The 23742-nt window shown below is 48.4% G+C and overlaps 1 protein-coding gene across 1 annotated transcript; it reads left to right on the forward strand.

Moving 5' to 3' along the window:
• Positions 1-14955: 14955 nt before the first annotated feature.
• Positions 14956-23694, forward strand: GPX3 (glutathione peroxidase 3). Its single transcript, XM_003404609.4, has 5 exons — positions 14956-15126; positions 19893-20046; positions 21570-21687; positions 22147-22246; positions 22627-23694. The coding sequence occupies exons 1-5, from the start codon at positions 15040-15042 to the stop codon at positions 22843-22845; spliced, it is 678 nt and encodes a 225-aa protein (XP_003404657.2). The 5' UTR covers positions 14956-15039; the 3' UTR covers positions 22846-23694.
• Positions 23695-23742: the final 48 nt, after the last annotated feature.

The raw sequence follows: 23742 nt of genomic DNA on the forward strand, positions 1-23742 counted from the left end.
ACCTCTCTGTGCCTCAGTTTCCTCAACAGCAAAATGGAATTTATATTATACTTACCTTATGAGGTTGTTAGGGAGATTAAATAGTCCATTTTAAGCACTTAGAATACAGTTCAGCCCATAGTAGGAAGTCAATTAATCTTAGCTATTATACATAAATGCTGGAGTAGAACAGGAATATGCGTGCAAGTAGGAAGGACTGGATATTCTCTAAGAGCATTCAAGCGTCATGAAACCTCACATTCTTCCTCTTTGTTGACCTCTGGGTAAGAACAGGTCAGAGTCTTGTACACAAAGTACTTGACTCTCCTACAAGACCTAAAGGGACTAGTCAAAGATTTGCAAAGCTGGATGGGGAAAGAAAAAAAAAAAGCTGGATGGAGCCCTTAGAAGTTATTTGGTCCAACTTCTTGTAGTGCTGAAAGGGGAGGACCAGAGAGACTTCGAGGACCTGTCTGTGGTCACAGTGCTTGGATGAGTTGTAGAGAGTGTTGCAGGGGAGGAATGATTTGAAGGGGATAATGAGATGCAATGCCAGGGGATGGTAAGCTCCTAAGGGTCAAGCTCCCCAGCTCCATGCCCTCTGGGATGCCTAGGTCAGGCACACACACCATGGCTAAGATGCTGGGGTCACATTGGCATCTTTAATAACAATCATAACCATGAAATGAGCAGGGCCTTTGCCCCAAGCACTGCACCAGATGCTTTTGAATGTATTATCTCAACCTGTGGAAAATCCCCCTTTTACAGATGAGGAAAGATGCCTTACCCAAGGTGAAACAACTGTCAGGGACAGAGCTGGGGTTTGAATCCAAGTTTCTCTGATACCAAAGCCAGGGTTTTCAGACCACACTGTTCTAATGCTTCCTAGTGACTAACATGGAGCTTGAACTCACCACCCAGAAAATGAGGATCTTGTATTTGTCCAACTGAGCTGGCTGAGCAGATAACACCAATGGATGAGCCCGAACTCCTGATCGTCTTTCCAACCCTGTCCACCTGACCTCCAAGTCAAAATGAGGGACTGGAACTCTGTGTGGGAGGGCAGGGCCTTTCCTCCAGGGGCCCTGCCTCTTTGCCCTCTGTCCCCACTGTCAGGGCAAGAGGCAGTGGCTGTTCTCAGAAGAGGCAGGGAAAGAGGGCTTAAAGCCTGGGTGAAGTTTTTGGCTTATGGGCGTGAATCAGCCAACACCTTGACTCGGATGGAAGCAGCATGAACAAACGTTGGGAAGTGGGAAGAGAAGCAAGAAAGGGCGTGAGGTGAAAGAGGACTTCTTTCTCTCCTTAAAAACATAAAATTTATGATTGGCATAAATTTTTCAATTTAATGTAGTATAAGAAACATACCCATAGCCATTGAGTCGATTCTGACACATAGTTATCCTATAGGACAGAGTATAACTGCTTCACAGGGTTTCCAAGGCTATAATCTTTACAGAAGCAGACTGCCGAGTCTTTCTTTTGCAGAGCAGCTGATAGGTTCAAATCACCGACCTTCTGGTTAACAGCTGAGCACTTAACCACTGAGCCACCAGGATTCCCATGAGAAACATAGGATTTCTTTAATACATTCTGCCTCCCTGTGAAGGTCCCTGGGTGGTGCAAATGGTTTGCTCTCTACTGCTAACCTAAAGGTTGATGGTTCGAACCCACCCAGTGGCACTGCAGAAGAAAGACCTGGCAATCTGCTTCCATAATGATTATAGCTAAGATTAACTAAGCTAAGTAATGATTAACCCTATGGAGCAGTTCTACTGTGTAACATATGGGGTCACTATGAGTTGAAATTAACTGACAGCAACGGGTCTGGTTTTGGTGTTTGGTCTCCCCATGAGGGCAGGAACACATCTGTCATGTTCACTACAAAGTACTCACTCAGTGCTCAGCCCAGGGCCTGACTGTAGTCAGTGCTCCAAAAATATTTGAAAAAGAATGGAAAAGTGGATGGATAGGTAGAGGAGCACTGAAACTTGATCAGAAGACCTGCATTTCAGCCCTTGGACAAGTCACTTGGGCTCATGAGCCTCAGTTTCTGCATTTCTAAAATAGATACAGTGGTAGTTCTGCTTCACAGAGCTTTGAAATCATTGAGTTCAGCGGAAGCATTGGTCACCTAAACACTGAAGATCACGCCAACGTGACGTGAGGTTGGGTTTAGCAATCTGTTCAAGGGATTTGCTGAACTAGGGCTGGAGGTGTGGTTCTAAGAATGAGATTAAAGACGAAAGAGATTGCAAAACTACTTGGAGAAATGTAGCATTCAGGAAGAGAACCATAAATCAGGCATGCATAACAGGTACTCTGCCCCGCAGAGAGTTTTCTGCCTTGCCCGTGCAAGGCATCTGTTAGCCTTGGCTGGAGCACAGAAGAACTTAAGTCACAAGATGTTAGAGATCATCTAATCCACAGTGCTCCCCCACCTTCCACAGATCAGAAGACAATAGCCCAGAGAGGGGTTAAGGGGTGAGAGATAAGAACCCAGGTATTCTAAGTCCCAGGAGCCCTGGTGGCACAGTGGTTAAGCCGTTGGCTGCTAACTGAAAGATAGGTGGTTTGAACCCATCAGCTGCTCCGAGGGAGAAAGATATGGCAGTCTGCTTCTGCAAAGATTATAAAAAAGATTATAGCCTAGGAAACCCTATGGGGCAGTTCTACTCTGTCCTATAGGTCACAACGAATAGGAAGGGACTCAATGGCAATGGGTTTGGTTTGTGGTTTATTCTAAGCCCCAGCCAGTTACTGCTCCCACTGCACCACAATCAGAAGGGATGAGAGGTAAGGCAGATCTATTGGCCACAGTCGAGAAACGGAATGAGCTGGCGGAGAGAATGATTCCAGGTAGCAACTGTTTAAAAGGGGCTTCAAAATAGACATCATGATAAAGAGGAAGAAGAACAGAAGAGGAGCAGGGGGAGGAAGAGATTCAAGATTAATTCCTTATGCCTGTATGGATTATGTTTCAAAGCCACCTCAGTGGATCAGTTGGCTAAATGTGTGGTCATATGGTGGAGAGTGGAGCCCTGGGTGGTGCAAACAGTTAACATGCTGAGCTTCTGATGGAAAAGCTGGAGATTGGAGTCCATCGAGAGGTGCCTCAGAAGAAAGGCCTGGTGATCTACTTCTGAAAATCAGCCTTTGAAAACCCTCTGAAGTACAGTTCTACTCTGACACCACTGGGTTCACCATGAGTTGGAATCAACTCAATGGCACCTTTTTTTTTTTTTTTTTTTATGGTGGAAAGTTACTGATGGGGAGTCGGAAAACCCATTTTCATGTCCCAGCTCCGTCATGTCTAAGTTGGGTGACTGTCTTAGTCATTTAGTGCTGCTATAACAGCAATACCACAAGTGGATGGCTTTAACAAAGAGAAATTTATTTTCTCACAGTCTAGTAGGCTAGAAGTCCAAATTCAGGGCATCTGCTCCAGGGGAAGGCTTTCTCTCTCTGTCAGCTCTGGAGGAAGGTCTTGCCATCAATCTTCCCCTGGACTAGGAGCTTCTCCGTGCAGGAACCCCTGGGTTCAAAGGACGAGCTCTGCTCCCAGCACTGTTTTCTTGGTGGTATGAGGTACCCAACTCTCTCTCGGCACTGCTTTCTTGGTGGTCTGAAGTCATCAACTCTCTGCTTGCTTCCCTTTCCTTTTATCTCTTGTAATATAAAAGGTGCTGCAGGGAACCACCCTTTATATTGGATCAGGGATGTGACTTTAGTAAGGATGTTACACTCTCACCCTAAACCTCTTTAACATAAAATTACAGTCACAAAATGGAGGACAACCTCACAACACTTGGAATCATGGCCTAGCCAAGCTGACATAGATTTTGGGGGGACACAATTCAATCCGTGCTTGACCTTGAGTGAATCCTCTTCCGATCCTCAGAATTATCATTTGAAACGCAAGGACAATAGTGCCTCACTACTAATACCAAAACCAAGCCCGTTGCCGTTGACTTGATTCTGACTCATAGCAACCCTAAGGGACAGAGTACAACTCCCCCACAGAATTTCCAAGGAGTGGCTGGTGGATTCAAACTGCTAACCTTTTGGTTAGCAGCCAAGCTCTTAACCACTGTGCCACCAGGTATCCTCAGTACTGATAGTGGCTTAAAACAACAGAAATTTATTCTCTCACAGTCCTGGAGGCTAGAAGCCAGAAATAGACCACCGTAGTCTCCCACAGAGCTGATCCTCAGGGATCAGTTTAGGTAATAGATGTGGAGGGAGGTTGCATACTCCATAAAATGCCCTACAAATGGGCCACATAGCAAGGTAGTCACGAGTGAGGAGCCTGCAGTCAGACAGACCATCAGCAGGTGTGTGACTGACCACTCATGTCATCTCTCTGTGTCTAAGTTTCCTCATGTAAAATGGACATGGAGGGAATGAAATATGATAATATATTTAAAGCATTTAGCACTGTCCCTGGCACATACTGTGTACATAACATACTCTTAGTTATTATTACTAGTTATGAGGGCTTTTCTCACTTAATCCACACAATAAATAAAAAGGTAGGATTATTATTAGGCTCACCATGGAGATGGGGAAACTAAGGCCTAGAGAGGAGAATTGGCTTACCCAAGATCAATAGCTAAGTAATGTGCAGCAAAGCTGGAACTAGCACCCCAGTGCTCTGCCTGTTACTCCAGGCAGGAAGATCAGAATCGGGGAGCAGGCAGGCAGCAGTGTGAACAACCTCAGTGGAGCCCAGGGGACAGTGCAGTCACAAAGCCAAGGTTCTGGTAGCTGTGGAAGCATTTCCAACCTTGAACAAGAGTCAGCTTGGAGCCCAGTCAGAACAAACCTTGCTTCATCTCTGATTTAAGGAGCTGAGAAGGATAAGTCCTCCACAGGGAGGCAGGAACCCTGGGTGCCAGAAACATCTGTGTTGTTGCTTAACTCTAGGGCCCGAAGCTACTCTCTGGGCCTGAGTTTCCCCATCTGTACATTGAAAGTTTAAACTAGGCCAGTGCTTCTCAAACTTGAATGAGTACATGAGTCACCCCAATATCTTGTTAAAATGCAAATTCTGATTCTCATCAGGCCCTGGGAGGTGCCTGAGATTCTGCATTTCTGAAAAGCTCCTGGGTGTTGCCAGTGCTGCTGATTCAAAATCCACATTTTGAGTAGCAAGGAAGTGGATCATTTCTAAGGACACTTCTAGGGCTGACGGTCTCAGTGAGGGTGATAGACCAAAGCCTGAGAAGTAAGGACAAGAACTGATTCTACCCCAGATGCCCTCATAGTTTGGGGTCCAGTGAGAGGACAGGGTTACTTCCCTTGAACCACAGCCCCCTATAAAAGGAACTTGATGTCCGTGATCAGTCAGACTTTCGGCGTCAGAGTCAGCTCTCCCACAGCCTCCTCCCTGGCCCATTTCTCACCCTCACCTGCTCTTTACTTCCTGACAAACCTTTCTGAGCCACAATCCTCCCCCGATAAGCTTATCCCTAAATAATTTAAGGCAAAGGGCAAGGCTTAAGGTACACTCCTTAATCTATGTCCCTCCTTCCTTGCTCTTTTTCATTCATTCATTCAACAACTATTTATTGAGTACCCTCTACATGGTGCTCTGCCAGAGGGTGGGGTTACAGTGGAGAATAAGATAAGGTCCCTGACCACATGCTGCTTACATCCTACTTGGGAGGAGAATGGGACTGACCATCAACGTTGTTGTTAGTTGCCTTTTTGTGGCCCCCAACTTATGGCGATCCCATGTATGTCAGAGTAGAACTGTGTCCCATAGGGTTTTTGATGGCAGTTTTTTTGAAAGTAGATCACCAAGCCTTTCTTCTGAGGCACCGCTGGGTAGACTCGAACTTCTAAACTTCTGGTTAGCAGCTGAGTGCCTTAACCATTCGCACCACCCAGGGACTTCCAGGCCATAAATAGGTAGCCAAAGGAAGTATTGCTGTTAAGTGCTGTCGAGTCAGCTCTGACCCATAGTGACAGAACAAACACTGCCCGGTCCGCACCATCCTCACAATAGTTGTTATGCTTGAGTCAGTTGTTGCAGCCACCATGTCAATCCATCTCGTTGAGGGTCTTCCTCTTTTTCACTGACTCTCTACTTTGCCAAGCGTGATGTCCTTCTCCAGGGACTGATCCCTCCTGATAACATATCCCAAGTATGTGAGATAAAGTCTCGCCATCCTCGCTTCTAAGTAGCATTCTGGCTGTACTTCTGCCAAGACAGATTTGTTTGTTCTTCTGGCAGTCCATCGTATTTTCAGTATTCTTCGCCAACACCATAATTCAAAGTGTTGGTTCTTCTTAGTCTTCCTTATTCACTGCCCAGTTTTCTCACGTATAAGAAGTGATTGAAAACACTATGGCTTGGGTCAGGCACACTTTAGTCCTTAAAGTGACATCTTACATCTTAAAGGACTCCTATGAGGCGCGTAAACCTGTTGCTGTCGAGTCAATTCCAACTCATAGCGGAAGAACTGCCCCAAAGAGTTTCTAAGAAGCGGCTGGTAGATTCGAACTGCCGACTTTTTGGTGAGCAGCTGAACTCTTAACAATTGTGCCACTAGGGCTCAACATGGCACGCAGTAGGTGCTTAATTAACACCTTTTTAATAAGTCAATAAGCAGCTCTGGTGGCGCAGTGGTTAAGTTTGTGGCTGTTAACCGAAAGGTAGGCAGTTGGAGCCCACCAGCCGCTCCTCTGGAGAAGGATGTGGTAGTCTGCTTCCATAAAGATTTCAGCCTTGAAATCCTGTGGGGCACTTCTACTCTGTCCTACAGGGTCGATGTAAGTTGAAATCTACTTGACAGCAGCGGGTTTGGTTGTTTTTTGAAATTAATTCTTAGTTTAGTAAATTTAAGAACTCAGCAATATGAGGAAAAGGAATTAACAACACTAGACTTTGGAGACAAAGAATGAATTTGAAAGAAAAAAAATAAAAATTCCTTTCCTTTTCTGGAGCTCATATGCCAGTGTCTTTCAGCTCCAATGCTGTTTTAGAGGCTCCTGAAAGCTTTACTGGGCAGGCAGGGCAGAAATTATGGGTCCCACTGAACAGCTGGGGAAGGGGTAAATCTGCTGCGGCTGAAGTTACTCAGCCAGGTTGTGGCAAAGTGTGTCCAAGTAAAATTATGGCCGCTGAGACATCCCGCGGGGGTTGTGGGTGGGACTGGTAATATGCAGACTCTGAACTAAGTGTTCCTGCTCATTTAAGGCTCAAAATAACCATTTGAGGGCAATAGTAGCCACAGAGCAAACAAAGGATTTACCCACAGTTCATCCTCACCCTCTGACTCAAACTCCTACTGGGCAGACTCTCCAGGACACTATCCCATTTGTCCTCAGGGACTCCATCCCTGGAGCCATTTCATGAGAAACTGTTTCCTGACTGACTAGGGCCGACACCTTAGAATTTTACTTTCTTTTTTTTCCACAGTTAGAGGTGTACTAGGTTCCTAGAGCTGCCGAAATAAATTACCACAAATTGGGTGGTTTAAAACAATGAATTTATTCTCTCACAGTTCTGGAGACTAGAAGTCAGGAATCAAGATGGCAGCAGGGCTATGCTCACTCTGAATCCTCCCTCCTCTCTTCCTAACTTCTGGTGATTGGCAGCAATCCTTGATGTTCCTTGGCTTATGGCTTCTTCTGTCTTTCCATGGCTGTCTTCCCTCTTTGTGTCTCCTCTGGGTATCTGTATTTCCAAATCTCCTTCTCCTTATAAGGATACCAGTTAATGGATTTAGGATCTACCCTAACTCAGTATGACCTCATCTTAACTTGATTACATCTTTGAAGACCCCATTTTTTTTAAAAAAAGGTCACATTCAACGTACCTAGCGTTAGGACTTCAAAATATCTTTTTTTTTTTTCCTTTGAGGGGGACATAATTCAGCCTACAACTGGGGGAATCTAATGCTTAAAGACAAAAAGGGACTAGTCTATGACATCTATTGAGTTAGAATCAGGACTCCTCACTCTCAGTCCAGAGCTTTCTCAAGTATACCTCACAAGTCCCTTTAAGATGAACCTTCTGAGTTGGGAAAGCATATGGACTTCACCTGGCCTTTTTTTAGTTGTGGTCAGGTAGGGAGAAGAGAGGCAGGGTTGTGATAAGCTACCCACCCCATCTGGTTGTTCTACTCTAGAGTTTGATAGTTCCCTGTAGTCCTCATTTGTTTTGTGCATTTGGGGTGCTTGTAGTTACAGATCACAGGAAGTAGGATAAGGGTAGTTCACTGTTCAGTGACTGTTTATGAAGATTGTTGTTGCTACTCCAACACTTTAGTCTTGCAGCTGACCAATAACCTAGAAAGGATGAAGAGTAAATGGGGAGAGTATTTGATGAGGCTAGCAGAGACATAGGTAGGGCTCCCTGTTACTAAGTGATGGGACAAAGGGTGAGAGTCATTAACTCCATTTCAGGTAAACTCAACAAACCTAGTCTTGCAAGGCCAGGTCCTATTGAAGTTTAACTGGAAGACGGACAGAAGAAAAGAGTTAACACGGCATGAGACAATCTTTAAACCTTAAACCAAAAACATTCGCTGAAATCTTAAAACCAAGCAATAGTCTAGCTTAACTGGTAAAAAGTGTTTGCCTTGATCATTAAGAACTAGCTATATGGAATCAAATTGACAACAGAACTCGTAAGATTAGATAGAAACCCTAGGGGGCAGTGAGTTTGTGTTAATGAGGGAGGAACAACTTAGAAAAGGAGGGTGAGAATGGTTGCACAATTGGAAAAACATAGTCAATGTCACTAAATTGCACATGTAGAACAAGAACAACAACAAAAATAAAGAAAAAAAAAAGAGTTAACATAGCAGGCTTGAGGCTGATATTTTTGGAAAGACCTACCTGCTTGCAAGGTTGGCTCTTGACTGGTAGCTGAGAACTTGGATTTCAGGAGAATTCCCACCTTCCCCAGAACTGATAAGAGAGGCTCGCTGTGCCTAAGTTATTTGTACAATGTGGTTGTACACCTGCTGAACACCTGCTTTCCTTCCAGGAATCTGGAATTTTGGTACGTGACCAGTTCCCAATAAACCATGGGCACTGAGTACCTGATGAGCTTCCCTGGTAGATAATACTTCACACGTGTTGTCACAATTCAATGCTGGAGGAATCGTGTCCTGTGCAACTTCACTGGGAGGGAACTCTTAGAAGCTTGTGCCTGGCTTCCTCTGGGCTTCACCCTGTGTGTCGTTTCCCTTTGCTGACTTTGTTTTGTATCTTTTCTATAGAATAGATTATAGCATGAGTATGATGATACGCTGAGTCTTGTGAATCTTCCTAGCAAATGACTGAACCTGGGTGTGGTGGTGTGGGCCCCCAACAGGAGATAAGCCTAGATTTCAAAGGGACAATCATAGTCCTACACCAATCCCTTATGAGGATCTGTCCAATAGAAATATCATGCAAGTCACACATGTAATTTTAAATTTTCTAGTAGCCACATTTTAAAGAATACAAAGAAACAGGTGAAATTAATTTCAATATATTCTATTAACCCAATATATCCAAAATAGTATCATTTCAACTTGTAATGATGTAAAAACTATTGAGATATTTTACGTTCTTTTTCATACTAAATCTTCAGAAACTAGTGTGTATTTTACACTCACCAAACTAAAAAACCAAACCCACTGCCGTCGAGTTGATTCCAACTCACAACAATCCTATAGGACAGAGTAGAACTGACCCATAGAGTTTCCAAGGAGTGGCTGGTGGATTTGAACTGCAGACCTTTTGGTTAGCAGCTATATAGCTCTTAACTACCATGCCACCAGGGTTTACACTCATAGCACCTCTCAATTCTACTAGCCACATTCCAAGTGCTCATAACCACATGTGGCTAGTGGCTGCCATGTTGGACATCACAGACTGAGTGTGTAATGAGGATAAGAAAGCTTCTCCTGGCTCCCACCTGTCTCTGTGCCCTTCCTCACCAAGAAGCTGCAAATCCACAGACAAGCAGCATTATCTTTACCAACCACATTGCTGGAATGCTTCTATCCCATCGGAGAGGGGTGTCTGCATAGGGATGGTTTGTGTGTGGTGCTGGCTGGAAGGGCTAAATCCTGGGCCCCACTGGGAAGCTCTTAAATTAGAGTTTCTGGGCTGGGTCTTGGACATCCATGTTTTAAACATACTCACCAGGCAGTTCTTACACACATCGAATTGTGAGAATCTCTGCTCTGGAATGAGAGCTACTTACCTATACATTACTTGTAAGGGGACATGTGAATGTAGTGTCTTTTTCTATTTCATCACCCATTGATCCAACAACACACACAGTAACTACTGCCATGGGTCAAACACTGTATTAGGTGCTAGCTTTTCAGAGCGGAGAGACAGTGTTGACAGAGTGGGCAATGGGCAAGGAAACCAACAGCTACCTCACACTGAGAAATGCCGTGGTAATTCACAGGGGCTTTGGGAGTGAGTGTGAAAGCCGTTTAACCCACCATAGGGGTCAGGGAATAAGGTCATTTCTACAAAGATGTGTCTTCCTAAGGAAACTCAGTATATAAATTTGTTTGTGAAACAATATCTAATAATAAAAAGGAACTAGTGTACTGGGGTCAAGAGCTTTGGAGACAGAACATCCCAGTTAGAATCCAGGTCTATCACTTACTGACTGTAACCCCTTTATATATTAGTTTCTTCATGTGGAAAATGCGGATAACAGTGTTAGCTACATCATGAAGTTGCAGGATTTTTTAAGGCGTTAATAAATCTAAGGCAGGACCTGGTACACACAGAATGTTTGGTGAATGTTAACTGTTACTCCTATTATCCTAAAGCTTGGGCCTTAAGGATAAACTCATCTAACTCCTCATTCCATAGATGAGGCCCAGAGTTTTGAAGACACTAGCTTCAGAAGCAAAGGCTGTAGCCACCTCTCCCCTTGCTGGGCTCCGCAGCAGCCCCAGGACCCTCACCTGGGTTTTGCGATTCCTTCTTAATTGCAAAATGAGGCCACTGTTTGAAATTGGCACTGAAATAATGGGTGCTGAACCTTTCCTCTGCTGCCCCATGGGGGCCTACCCAGAAGAAGCTGCATCAGGCATTCCTCTCCTTGCTCCCATAGACCCCAATCCCCTCCAGAGTTTGCCCACTCTGGTGCCTCCAAAGGAAGAGAATGAGCACTAGCCAAGTTGTTGCTGGAAGGATGAGTCAGTCCACACTGGAATTCCAACTAGAGACCACAGCACCTCATTTGAACTGGTTGACCCCATCACTGAGTCCAGGTCCTGAAGCACGTAATCAGCAATGATAGGGCCAGCTTTTCTTGTTGGGCTTTCACGGTTCCTTCCTGTTTATTAACTAATGTCCTGTCTTATCCTGAAGACACAGAGTATCAGCACTTTCTTTTAAAAACCTCATTTTAGTCATCTGCAGCCTGCATTCGCCCATCAACCAAGTAGGTGGTGACCTCCCTATATATGTCTCAAAAGAAAGAAGGGGAAAAGGTACTGGGTGCCCACTTGTCAGGTAAAGAGCTTTCTCAGATTGGGAGCAAAACTAGCTTATGATCCCTACAAAGCGTCTGTCTCCACACCACCCCTCCTGAAGCCCTGATCAACTGTTTGCCTCTAACGAGCTTATCCAGTCTAACTTACACATCTTGAGTCTTACTGGAATCAGACCAGTTGCGTGAGCTCAAAATTCTTAGCACATGCCAACCCAAAGCTCTGCTGATTCTATCTGCCTAATAGTATTCTATTTGACATTAATTTATTTGACAGGTATTTACTGAGCATCTGTTATGTATTAAGCCCCGTACTAGGTGCTGAGAATGAAGCTTTTGTGGACTTCATTCTTAGTGCAGAAAACAGACAAACAAGAAATGATGATAAAGTACAATTAAGGTTTAATGAGGAGCCCTGGTAACGCAGTGGTTAAGCGCTTGGCTGCTAACCGAAAGGTTGGTGGCTTGAACCCATTAGCCACTCCATAGGAGAAAGATGTGGTGGTCTGCTTCCATAAATACGACATCCTTGGAAACCCTATGGGGAAGTTCTACTCTGTAGGGTCACCGTGAATCGAAATTAACTTGACGGCAATGGGTTTGGTTTGGGTTTAAGGTTTAATGTAGGAGGTGTCAAATATTCTAGGAAGTGTAATAAAGCAAGGGTACCTGAACGCAACTCTGTCCTGAAGAAGTGACGTTTAAGTTGAGAAATAACAAATGAGTAGGTGAGAACCAATTACAGGGAGAGCATGTGGAGTGCTCCTGGCCGAGGGAGTAGCTATAGGCAAAACCTAAAGGTGAGAAAGGAGAGCATGTTGGAAAAACAGAAAAAAGTCCAGCACAGCTGAGGGGAGAGAAAACAAGAGGCAACATGGCCAAAGGTGAGGAAAGAGGTTGGATTTTGAGGGCATTGTCTAAAGCACTAAGGAATTTAGACTTTATCCTGAGGGCAAGAGGAAGCAGCTCGGCAGAGGACAACATCTTTCAAAACATAGGGTCCCTGAGAACAAGTCAACCAAAAGTGCTAGAAAGGCAGATAGTGAAAAGACTGGCAAGCACTGTTTTAATTGTCTTCTTCAGGTTCTTTGCACCAGTGTTCAGACCTCCTTTGACAGTGGACTACAGCACCCTCAATGCCAGGTCATGCTCCCCTAGCGCCCCCAGCCCATGTCAGTCAGGTGCTCCTGAGTTTTCTGCAGCACAGTCCTTCCTCAGACCCTTGGAACTGTAGAGCCACAGAGACCACCACTGGGAGACTGGCAAAGACCTTTGTTTTACAGATGGACCAACTGAGGACCAGAGAAGGAAGGTAACTGGTCTGTGGTCCCACAGCAAGTCACTGGCAGAGCCAGGGGTAGCACCTCAGGTCTCTCCCAAAGAATCTGGACACCAGGACTGGGACTAGGATGAGGTAAATGAGGCACATAGGGTACAAAATATCAGGAGGCACCAGCCCTATACTTGCACGACCCCAGGGTCTCACACCTAGGTGCTGGGCACACCTTTGAAGATAGGAACTGTAGCTTCTAGAAAACTCTTCGACATCCTTCATGATGTTAGGCATATATTTTGAGGGTCACTAGATGCCTTGGTGGCATATTGGTTAAGAGCTATGTCTGCTAACCAAAAGGCTGGCAGTTCGGATCCACCAGGCGATGCTTAGAAACTCTATGGGGCAGTTCTACTCTGGGGGTCGCTATGAGTCGGAATTGACTCAGTGTCAATGGGTTTGGTTTTGTTTAGATGCCTTTTACTAATGAACAATGGATTTCTAACGAACTGATGTTTATACAGATGTTTGTATCTTTGGGTAAATGTGACCCTCAGAAGACAAGAGAACAAAGTGGAAAGCTCCTTAGACAAGAGTCTAAAAACCTGGATTCTGGCTCCTTCTTTGTCAATGATTTGCTATTTGTCCCCATCTTTAGGCTTCAGTGACATGAGGTGATTAATTGGACTAAGCCAAAAAACCAAACCCACTGCTGTCGAGTCGATTCCGACTCATAGCGACCCTATAGGACAGAGTAGAACTGCCCCATAGAGTTTCCAAGGAGCGCCTGGCAGATTTGAACTGCCGACCTCTTGGTTAGCAGCTGTAGCACTTAACCACTATGCCACCAGGGTTTCCATTAATTGGACTAGCTAACATTAATCGAACTAGCTAACATTAGTTGAACATATATTCTGTGCCAGCCACTGCTCAAAGGCTTCTGTATTTTAACTCATTTAAAGACTTCCTGGCCTCCAGGTTTCCTTTTACATCTAACAGGCTGTGGAATGAGGTAGGGAAGGCTTTGTGGAGAATGTAGAAATTGGGGTGGATCTTCCGAACACCCACATACTCTAAAGACATGGTATCTCAAGGCACTGCTGGGTTGGAAGCAATTTCTAGAAGCTACTTCATTCTGGGACTCCCATCACCAAGACTCTACCCAGGCCGGCTGCTTCAGAATCATCTTTGGAACCTGTCTGACGGCAGATTCTCAGGCTCTGCCCCTAGAGATTCTAATAGAATGATTCTGAAGTGAAGCCCAGGAATCTGTATTAAAAGCTTCCCAGGTGATTATGGTGGTCAGGCAGATTCGGGAGCCACTGATTCCAAAGCATTCCCTACCTGTGGTCAGGATCACACCCAGACAGCCCACACCTAGAGCTGCCTACCCTGATCCTAAGTATATCTTCGAGCAGAAAAAAGAATTCACTGATTGATTAATTCAGCAACTATTAAGCACCTGTTGTGTGGTAGGCCCTGTGCCAGGTGGTGATCATGGTTCCTGCCCTCAAGGGACTCCCGATCTAGGTATGCCACTTATTTTAGAAGCAAGTCACCCAGCTAGAGCCAGAAGGGCCATAGAGATCATCGACCAATCCCATCATTACACAGTGGAGGAAACTGAGGCCCAGATAAGGAAAGCAACGTGTTCAAGACCCCGGAGGGGGCAAATGACTGATCAAATGGACTTTCTGCTCCCAGAACAGATGAGGTGTCCCTAGGCCTTTCCCAAGAAAAGACTGCATTCTAAATTCTAAGACACCCACAGTTTACTTCTTAAGCAGGAAACCTACATATAGTAAATGTTCCTGGAAGTCCGACTTCAGACCTTGCTGAAATTTTAAAATTCTCATTCCTTTCAACCGGAACAGAGGCAGTAGGGATGAGGGAACGCCACAACGGGATGTTTTTAAACTCTAGGAATAAGAAACGGTTCTACGAATCGAGTCTTCCATCAGCTCTTAGTGCTATTTAACTCCTTGCCCTCGCTGCGCCTGCCCCCTTCCCCCCACCCTTTTAAAGCCGAAAGAGAAAGGGGTGGCCTCACTTGTTCACAAGGACCTGACTCCCATCTCTCTGCCCAGACTTGCTTATGTCACTGTTGCCCTGGGCCTGAGAAGGGGGAGAGACGGAGGGTGAGTTGTGCCCGCCCCTGAAATCCCAGCAGCCCTGCGATTGGCTACAAGGGCTCTGGCCTGGCCGCGGATTGGTCATCACCGCGGGCTTGAAGGGTGGCTGAGAGCCGCGGAGACCTCAGACGGACCTTGGCCCGCGCTCAGACAGCTTCACGCGTAAGCCTGAGGCGCGCCCCCAGCCAGCCATGGCCCGGCTGCTGCGGGCATCCTGCCTTCTCTCCCTGCTCCTGGCTGGCTTCGTCCCGCCGAGCTGGGGTCAGGAGAAGTCGAAGGTTAGTGAGTGTGCGGAGTGGGGGACCGGGAGAACGAACATAGCCCCTAGGTGTCCATCTCTCCATGGCGAGGCACCCTCCCTTCCCGGGCTCCCCTCCAGAAGGACGACGCCTTTAACTGTGCTTGTCTCCTCCGGGACCCCCACCCTCCTCTCTCAGTCTTTGCGCAGTTCTATCTATTGGAGACGTGGTTGCTCGGGGTGGGCAGAATGGATAAGGGAGTAAGGGCTCTCGAGTTCGCGCTTTCTCCCCACAGCTACCTGGGGGCGCCTTGCTACATCCATGCCACGTCTGTACCCGAGTTTCTCCCTGCCTGTGGGGTTTGAAGGTGGACGGGGGCACAGAAAAGGGCGTGGAGGCTTGGCGTCTGGATTGGCTGCGCAGATTCCCAGGGAGACTGCCAGGCTAGACGACGAAAGGAAAGGAGAAAGCAGTTGGGTAGAATTGCGATGGGGGCACTTCTAGTCCAAGAACAATAAACGCAGGTGTAAATGTCGCTTGGATTCCAGGGCGTTGGTAAAAGAGGAAACGACCTGTGACAGAAGGAGCTCTGAGCTGGCAGTGCAGAACCCCCTGGACCCTGGCGAGGTCCTTAACTCTTTTCTCTTTTACCATCTGCAGGAGGGTTGAAGTGGGGGGTACAAGGAAGCTGAAGGCTTCAGAGGGGACACTTGGAGAAGCTGAACAATTCACAAGCTATTTTCTGAAGAGTTTCCTGCCCTGGGCAGCCTCACTACCCACCACCCACCTACTGCCCACATTGGCCTGGGCAAACCTGGCAGCTGGAGACAGTTTGGGGACTGCCAGCTTTGAATGGGGCAGAGTGGGGATGCTGGCGAGGAGAGGGGATGACCCAGCATGCTTATCTCTTTGGACAGTATGCTCCGGGGTGGGTCTGTAGACCTCTCCTCTCTCCCAGGGTAGGCAGGTAGAAACCAGTGGGAGGAATAGATCCAACCTCTTAAAACATACACACACACACATATACCACAACCTGCACACAAGTAAGCTCCTCAAGATTTGAGCTTCTGTTTTTCTATAATCCTCTGGGTCTTTATTCTAAGGTTTTGAGTCTATGATTCTGTTACCAAAATTCTATCCATTGCTCAGGAAATCCATCCCCAGCATGGGGTTCTTTCCATTCGTTTCTAACCCCCTTTCTAGCCTCAGCCTAAATCCCACTCTGTCTGCCCTTCCTTGGAGTCAGCCTAGAGACTGGATGGCTGAGAAGCCACTCTCTTCAAGCTTCCACTGTTTTATCCAGTTCTGTTCATAATCCCCAACTCAGAAGGCAGTTGGGTCGCTTCTGCCCCAGGGCAGGGATGGGGCTGAGTTTCAACACTGGAGTGTGGGGTACAGGTAGGGGTGGATCACCGCCAGGCCAGCACCATGGAGTCAGTCCTATCTTCTCAGTTTGGAGAGCCAGAGAAGGGAGGATTTGGGCCCTGCCTCAGGAAGGTTGGAGGTCAGAACGTGGGTCCTGTGAACAACTCATCATAGCCCTATGTTCTCTGCAGGACTCTGTGGAGTGATAGTTGGAGTCAGAAAAAAACAGGATAGATATGGTCTAGAAAAATTTTAGCAAAAAAGGGTGAGATAAGGTTTGATCATCTCAGATGCTACCAGCCAGGACTTGCTGGCAGCCTAGGCAAGCCCATTTCTCCTCCGAGGTCCTTAGAGAGTTCAGATGTCATATCCCTGGGTTCTAGGACCCAACCACTCCCCTCCCCCCAGCCCCAGGGCAAAGGGATGGGGGTGCAGCATGTAGAGAATTCAATAGGCAAAAGCTGACTCAGCCCTGAGGGATGTCTGCCTCCTCCTGGTTCAAAGGGAGGAGCTGGTGAACAAAGAGAATCTTCCTTTCCTTGCTATGTCCCCTCCGCAGTACATCTCAAGGCTGCTCAGGCCCCCTGTCCTCGCTCTACAAAAGGACGTTGCAGAAGCTGGAGAGAGTAACAACTGCTGACGTGCATGGGATCCTAGTAACCACCGGTTTCTAGGTGACTAAACTAGTCAGAGAGGATCTCGGAACCACAGGCTGACAATCAGAGCTGAAGGACCCTTATGACAGTGTTGACTCTGACTCCATTACACAATCCAGGAGACTGAGCTGCAGAGAAGGGAAAGGAGCAGTCACACAGAGTCAGTGGTTCTGCCAGGCCCATAACTCAGGTCCCTGCCTCCCAGTCCAGCTCTCCTTTCACAGCATCACATCAGTGAGGTGGTAGAAGGGAGGAGAAAGATCCCAGATCAGCAGTCCAGGCCACAGGGTCCTGCTTGAGTCCCACCCTCCAAATCTCAAGCCATCAGAACTCTTCCGTTTGGTCCAACTGTGGGAGGATTGAGACACCCCTGCTCCCTCTCCCCTGTCTCCTCTGACTCCATGAGCCCAGAGGAGGGGAGGGGGCTCCTATAAGGACTGAGTTGCAGTGCTTAGTGGTGACCGAGGGGTAGCTTCCCCACTACAGGTCACCCTCTGACCCCCGCTAACCCCAACCCACAGCACTAGCCTCACTGGTCCCAGTAGAAAGCATGAAAGTTTCAGCACTCATGCCTCCTCCCGGAGACACCCTGCCCAGTACATCGTCTCCATCATCTTACTGAGAGGAACATCACAGGCCTCTTCACAGTGATGCAGGAACATCAGGGCCATGTACTCTAGCTACAGCCAGGATAATCACTATTCCTTGCCTTGTGAAATTGTATTTCAAAGAGGCTTTCAAGCCTGTTTTGATCTGACAAAGGCAGGTAATAGTGTCCTCATCCGTCAGCAGGCTGAGGCCCAGAGAGTGAAAATGATGTGCCCAGGGCCACACAGCCAGCAAAGGCAAGAATTTAAACCTCCTGAGAATGGGCTCCCGTTATCCCACCCTCATACTGTGCCCAGAAGCTGGTCCTCCTGTGTTTACAAGTTATGAGGACTTGGACAACTTCTTGGCTATTTTTCTCTCCATTTCCCGGAGTTTATTTTTGGAGCAGGGAGGAATAAGGAGAGGGGGGAGGAGGGGCGTGTAGGGAGGCCTCCATTCCGGCTGGCTGCTGGGTCTCCGCAGCCAGCTGGATGTGTTTATTGTGTTTAAGCTTGTTTGCATTTTGTGGTGGAACTGACCCCAGCTGGGCCGTAAGAGGCCCTGGTGGGAGCAGGAGTGTTGAGCTTAGGTCTGGGGCCTGCTTCCAGCATCCACCGAAAGTCATGCGGGTGTGGAAAACTAGGCTCATGTAAAGCACCAGAATTTGTGCCAGAGCCAACAAGAGTCCCGCTGTCAGGGACTGGCCTGGTGGAGGGAGCCCAGCCTAGCCTGGTTCAGCAGGCCTGAGGCACCTTGGTGACAAAGACAGCCAGAGGTGGATTAACCAGTAAGCAAAGTATGCAGGGGCTTAATCGTTTACTTACTAATCTGTAGTACACAATTTCACATGGGTTTCACAAAAGACGTGGTGAAAAACAGGTGAAATTGTGCGCTATAGATTAGAAAGTAAGCACAAGTAAGCCTGTGAGTACCTTGCTTATTGGGTTATCTGTCCCTGATTTAGGCAACTCTTCTGCACTGGACTGTTGCCATGCCTAGATCACTCCCTTCACCCAGTTAGGCTCAGGTACCTTGCCTCACCAGGAAGTCTTCCGGGGCTGATGGGAAGAGGTGGAGTGAATTTGCTTCTCTCACTGCAACCCTGCCCAGTCCTCTCCTGGCCTGCTAGTTTGGGCTCCGTTTATTATCTGTTCATCTCTCATAGGAATGTCAGGGCCAGAAAGGACCTTGTAGGCCACCTAATGCAATGGCTTTGAACATTTTCCTTTCCCACCACAACCCACCTTCCGTACTGACACACTTTCAGGAGTAGTCCCAGATCTCTGTCGTCTGTTGCAGAGATGAGGAAGGCAGTGGGCCGTGTGCAGTACCCCACCTGCTAGCAGCAACCCCATTCCCTCCACTCCCTATCAACAGTGACATTGTCAAGCCATTGTGGTTGACAACAGGTGATCCAGTTCAAGGTTCTCACTTTATAAATTGAGGAAACCAAGGCCTGGAGACGAGAAAGGGCTTGCCCAAGACAACACAAGGAGTTGGTGGCCCAGCTGGAAGTGGAACCCAGGTCTTTCAACTCACAGTTCACTGCACACTGTGCCTCCTTGTTCTGGAAGTTGACTGTGGAGCAGTGGTTGGGGAGAGAGGGAGGTATAATGGTCATCATAGTAACTGCTTGTTTACACAGACCATCTACCATATGGGAGGCGCTGTTGCTTTACCCTTAATCCTCACGCAGCATTTCCCCGTACCTGGCTCCCATTCTACTTTCTTAGTTTATAACAACAGTCTCATCTTTCCAATCCTCCAGATTTGTAGTCTCTGAATCACCACTGGCCATACTGCTGCTTCCTCCTTCCTGTTCAATTCTCCCTTCACAATGGCCTAGCTCAGGCCTTCCTCATCATTTGCCTGAACTATTGCCACCCAACCAATCGCAATGTGTCCGGCCCATCCAACAACCCAACCACCTGGTAAATGATTATAAATTGGCAAAGTGATGTGGAAGTAATTACTACAGTAATTCTCTGTAGCACTCATCAGGCAATTAAGTGCTTTCATAATTGTTATCACGTACAAGGAATTGGGAGACCTGGGTTCTAGTGCAATTCCAACGCTCAGTGTGGTCTTGGGTAAGTCACTGTCCCTTTTGGGATCTTTTATTATGTTGGATATGGAGATGTCCAAGTTACTTTCCAGCTCTAACCGTTTGCTGGCACTGATCTTCTTCTGTTCCAGACTGACTGTCATGGCGGCATGAGCGGCACCATCTATGAGTACGGAGCCCTCACCATTGATGGGGAGGAGTACATCCCCTTTAAGCAGTATGCTGGCAAATACATCCTCTTTGTCAACGTGGCCAGCTACTGAGGCCTGACAGGCCAGTACATTGGTAAGAACCTACCCTGCCTCCCTGCTTCATTTGGAACTGTTTGCCAGTTGGATATAGTACTATCACAGGAGCTTTTCTGCTGTCAAGCGGGGAAGGGGTGACAGTGATCATGATTCCAAACCCTGTATTCGTTTTGTGAAAATGATTACGCCTGAATTCTGATAGCCTTTTGCTGTATTCTAGGAGATTCCCAGTTATCCTTCTTTCCTGGGTACCTCAACTACACTAAAAGCAGAGGGATAAAGGAGATTGGGTTTGTGCTCCATCTTGCTGAGAATTTCTTATCTTCCCTCAGCCCATCTGCCATAGGGCTTCTCTGGGAAACAGGCAATTGGCTGGAGGCCCCGTGTGTGCGGCAGGGGAAGTGGGGGTGGGAGGGCGGTGGGTTATATTTCTCAAGACCATTCTAAAATAAGCGTTAAAGATGATCGGTTCAGCCTTCCCCTCTCCCCAACTTACAGATAAGAAAAAGAAGGGTCGGGGTGAAGAAACAAGTTAACTAGGATCACAAAGCTATTAGTGGCTGAGCCAGGTGTTTAACCCAGGTCTCCTGACCCCCAGTGTCCTCCCTCACTCCTGTCTTCATAGATGGGGCAGAGTAAAGAGCATGAGGGAACAGGCAGGCCCAGGGCATCTGACTGCACCCCCAGGGCGAGGCTTTGGCTACGCACAGCCTGCAGGCTGGTGCAGGCTGGCTGGCAGGGGAGGCAGGGGCAACCTAACCCTGAGCCATCAGCTGGCAATAAAAAAAACCGTTGCCAGCGAGTGAACTGACTCATAGAGACCCCCTATAGGACAGTGTGGAACTAACCCACAGGGCTTCCAAGGAGCAGCTGGTGGATTTGCTGACCTTTTGGTTGGGAGCCTGAGCCCTTACCCACTTTGCCATCAGCTGGCAACAGCAGGCACAGTTCCTGGAAGTGGAATGGCAGTGGGCTGCAGGGCCCAGTGGGCAGTGAGTGCTCTGGGACAGAATGCTTCTGTCCAGCCCTTGGAGTATGTTTATGCAACAGATGGGCTGGAAGCTGGCACTGCACCAGAGGCCTGAGGTACCCCCAGAAGTGGAAGGGCTGGGCCAGGGCCATCCTTAGGGTCCTGAGGTACCAAAGGGCACAGGAGGGTCACGAGGGTCCCACCCCACACCAAGGAAGCTTCTGCCTTCTACCCAGGGAGTGATGACTCCCACTCAGGAAACTAAATCCTGAGAGTCTGGGCTGGGCTGGGCACAACAGGCATGAGCCCTCAACCCACTGGCCCCAGTGGGTGGCTTTGCTATTTGAGGAAGGATATTTTTCTCTTTTCGTCAAAACCTCCGATCCCTTCAGACTGCAGTCGGACTGGAGTCAGAAGGACAGGGCTTGAACTCCAGCTCCACCATGGACTCACAGGGTGATCTTGGGCAAGTCCTTCCCCCTCTCCGGGCCTCCGTGTCCTCAACTGTGTAGTGGGTGAGCAGATGGAGTGGCGTGAATGAGGCAGGGCTCATCGCCAGGCGCCATCTCTGCCTTCTCTCCCTGACACAGAACTGAATGCACTACAGGAAGAGCTTGCACCATTTGGTCTGGTCATTCTGGGCTTCCCTTGCAACCAATTTGGAAAACAGGAACCAGGAGAGAACTCCGAGATCCTAGCCTCCCTCAAGTGAGTGCTCACTCAGCGTCCTGGGAAAGCTCCTCTAGCACAGCCCAGCCTGTCCCCTGCCCACCAGCCCAGCCTGTCCCCTGCCCACCAGCCTCAGGCAGCTTCTGTGTTTCCCCTACTCATGATGGACATTCATCAGCCACCAAGAGCTACTCTCCCCTTCCAGGATCCCTGTTCAGTGCAATGAGGGGAAGGGAGAGGACAGAGGAAGAGGGACAGGAATGACTGGTTGTAAAGTGTATGGTGGGGGTGGTGGTGGAGGGGTGCAGAGGACAGGAAGTGGGGGTACTCTCAAAGGAGCAAGCCAGAAGACTGCAGATTACACATTACCCCTGTGTCTTCTCAACATTCAATAGCTCCCACTGTCTCCTATGGAATAAAATCCAGACTCCCTCTCGTCCCCAAATCCTCATCCCTGTGCCCACCTCCTTGGGACCCACATGAGGGTATTCCTCGCAGATATGTCCGCCCAGGTGGAGGCTTTGTCCCCAACTTCCAGCTCTTCGAGAAAGGGGATGTGAACGGGGAGAAAGAGCAGAAGTTCTACACTTTCCTGAAGGTGAGCGAGCAAAGCTCAGAGCAGCCTCGGGCTGCGTTCTGGTGGACAGTGATGCAGACCTGCTCCTGGAGCCAGCCCCCTGCGAAGGCAAGGCCGTGCCACCTTCCCCTTGGCATTGACTACTCTTCCAACCAGATGGCTTTGCAGATGAGGCCCACTCAGGGAAAGGGACATGCCAAGCATCTCACAATGAAAGCCAGAGCCAGGGCTGGGAGTCAGTCTTCTGACTTCCAACAGGTGCTCTTTTCCCAGTTCCAGGCTGTTCTGCTCCCCACAGGGAGGCCTGGGGAGGAGGATGGGAGGGGCCAGGGCCATGGCCCATCCACTCTACCGCCTTCACTCCAAGCAGGGTTGACACTACCCTCTCATCCCTGTTCCAGAACTCCTGTCCACCCACCTCAGAGCTCATGGGCTCACCTGGCCGCCTTTTCTGGGATCCCATGAAGGTCCATGACATCCGCTGGAACTTTGAGAAGTTCCTGGTGGGGCCAGATGGTCTGCCTGTCATGCGCTGGTACCACCGGACCACAGTCAACACCGTCAAGATAGACATCCTGAACTACATGAGGCGGCAGGTGGCCCTGGGGGCCAAGAAGTAACTGTTGCCCGCCCCACCCCATGTCCACCGTGCAGGGGCTGGGGGGCTCTGTCCAGGAAGGAATCCATCTCCTACCACACTACACACCCACCATGGACCCCTCCTATTATACAAGGCCCCTGCCTGACACAGATATGTGCATCCGACTATAATGTGCACTGCTGTGTGTGCAGTTTTTGCACACATACCCACAGGTGTGTGTAACCACGTGTGCAAGGTGTACCACCATGTGTGCCTAGTGAGTGAATATCCAGGAAATGTGTACCCACGTGTGTGCCCACAGCTGTGTGCTTGGTAGAGTGCTGGGGAGTAACACTCCTTCCTCACCAGTTCTGTTCCAATGATAACCATTCACTTTCACCTGAGCCTAAAGGAGCTACAAGGTCCATTTGTCCTGCTCAAACCTGGACCTCAATGTTGAAGCTAATTATCTCCCACTGCCTCCAAGTACAGCCCCCCACTGGGGTCCCCAGAAGCCTCTGGTTCTACCACACCGTCCAACCGCCCCTCCATCATATAGGCAGATTTTGTCCCAGCCCCTTCTCCTTCCTGAAGGGCCCTCCCAAGCCCCTGTCCCCACCCAGTAGTGCTCCCTGACATCAGCCACGGCAGAGGTGAGAGCAAAGGCTACGTCCCCGTGTCAAGAGCGGCATCTCCATGATGGTGGGGCCCGAAGCCCCTGTGGCGGACCTCCCCAGAGCCTGTCCCATGGGCCAGCCCTTAGTGCATTCAGGCAAGGCCCTGGACAGGGATGCCATCCCCGCTCTTTCAGGGCACGTGCCCTCACCCTCACCCTGGTCCATTGGCGCTAGACTCATGCCCCTGTCTGCCCAGTAAAGGCCTTTCTGCAGCAGCTGAGTCTACTGTGGTTCTTCAGTGATGGCTGCCCCAGCCGTGG

The sequence above is a fragment of the Loxodonta africana genome, chromosome 2 (assembly GCF_030014295.1).
Source record: "Loxodonta africana isolate mLoxAfr1 chromosome 2, mLoxAfr1.hap2, whole genome shotgun sequence".
Classification (NCBI taxonomy): Eukaryota; Metazoa; Chordata; class Mammalia; order Proboscidea; family Elephantidae; genus Loxodonta; species Loxodonta africana.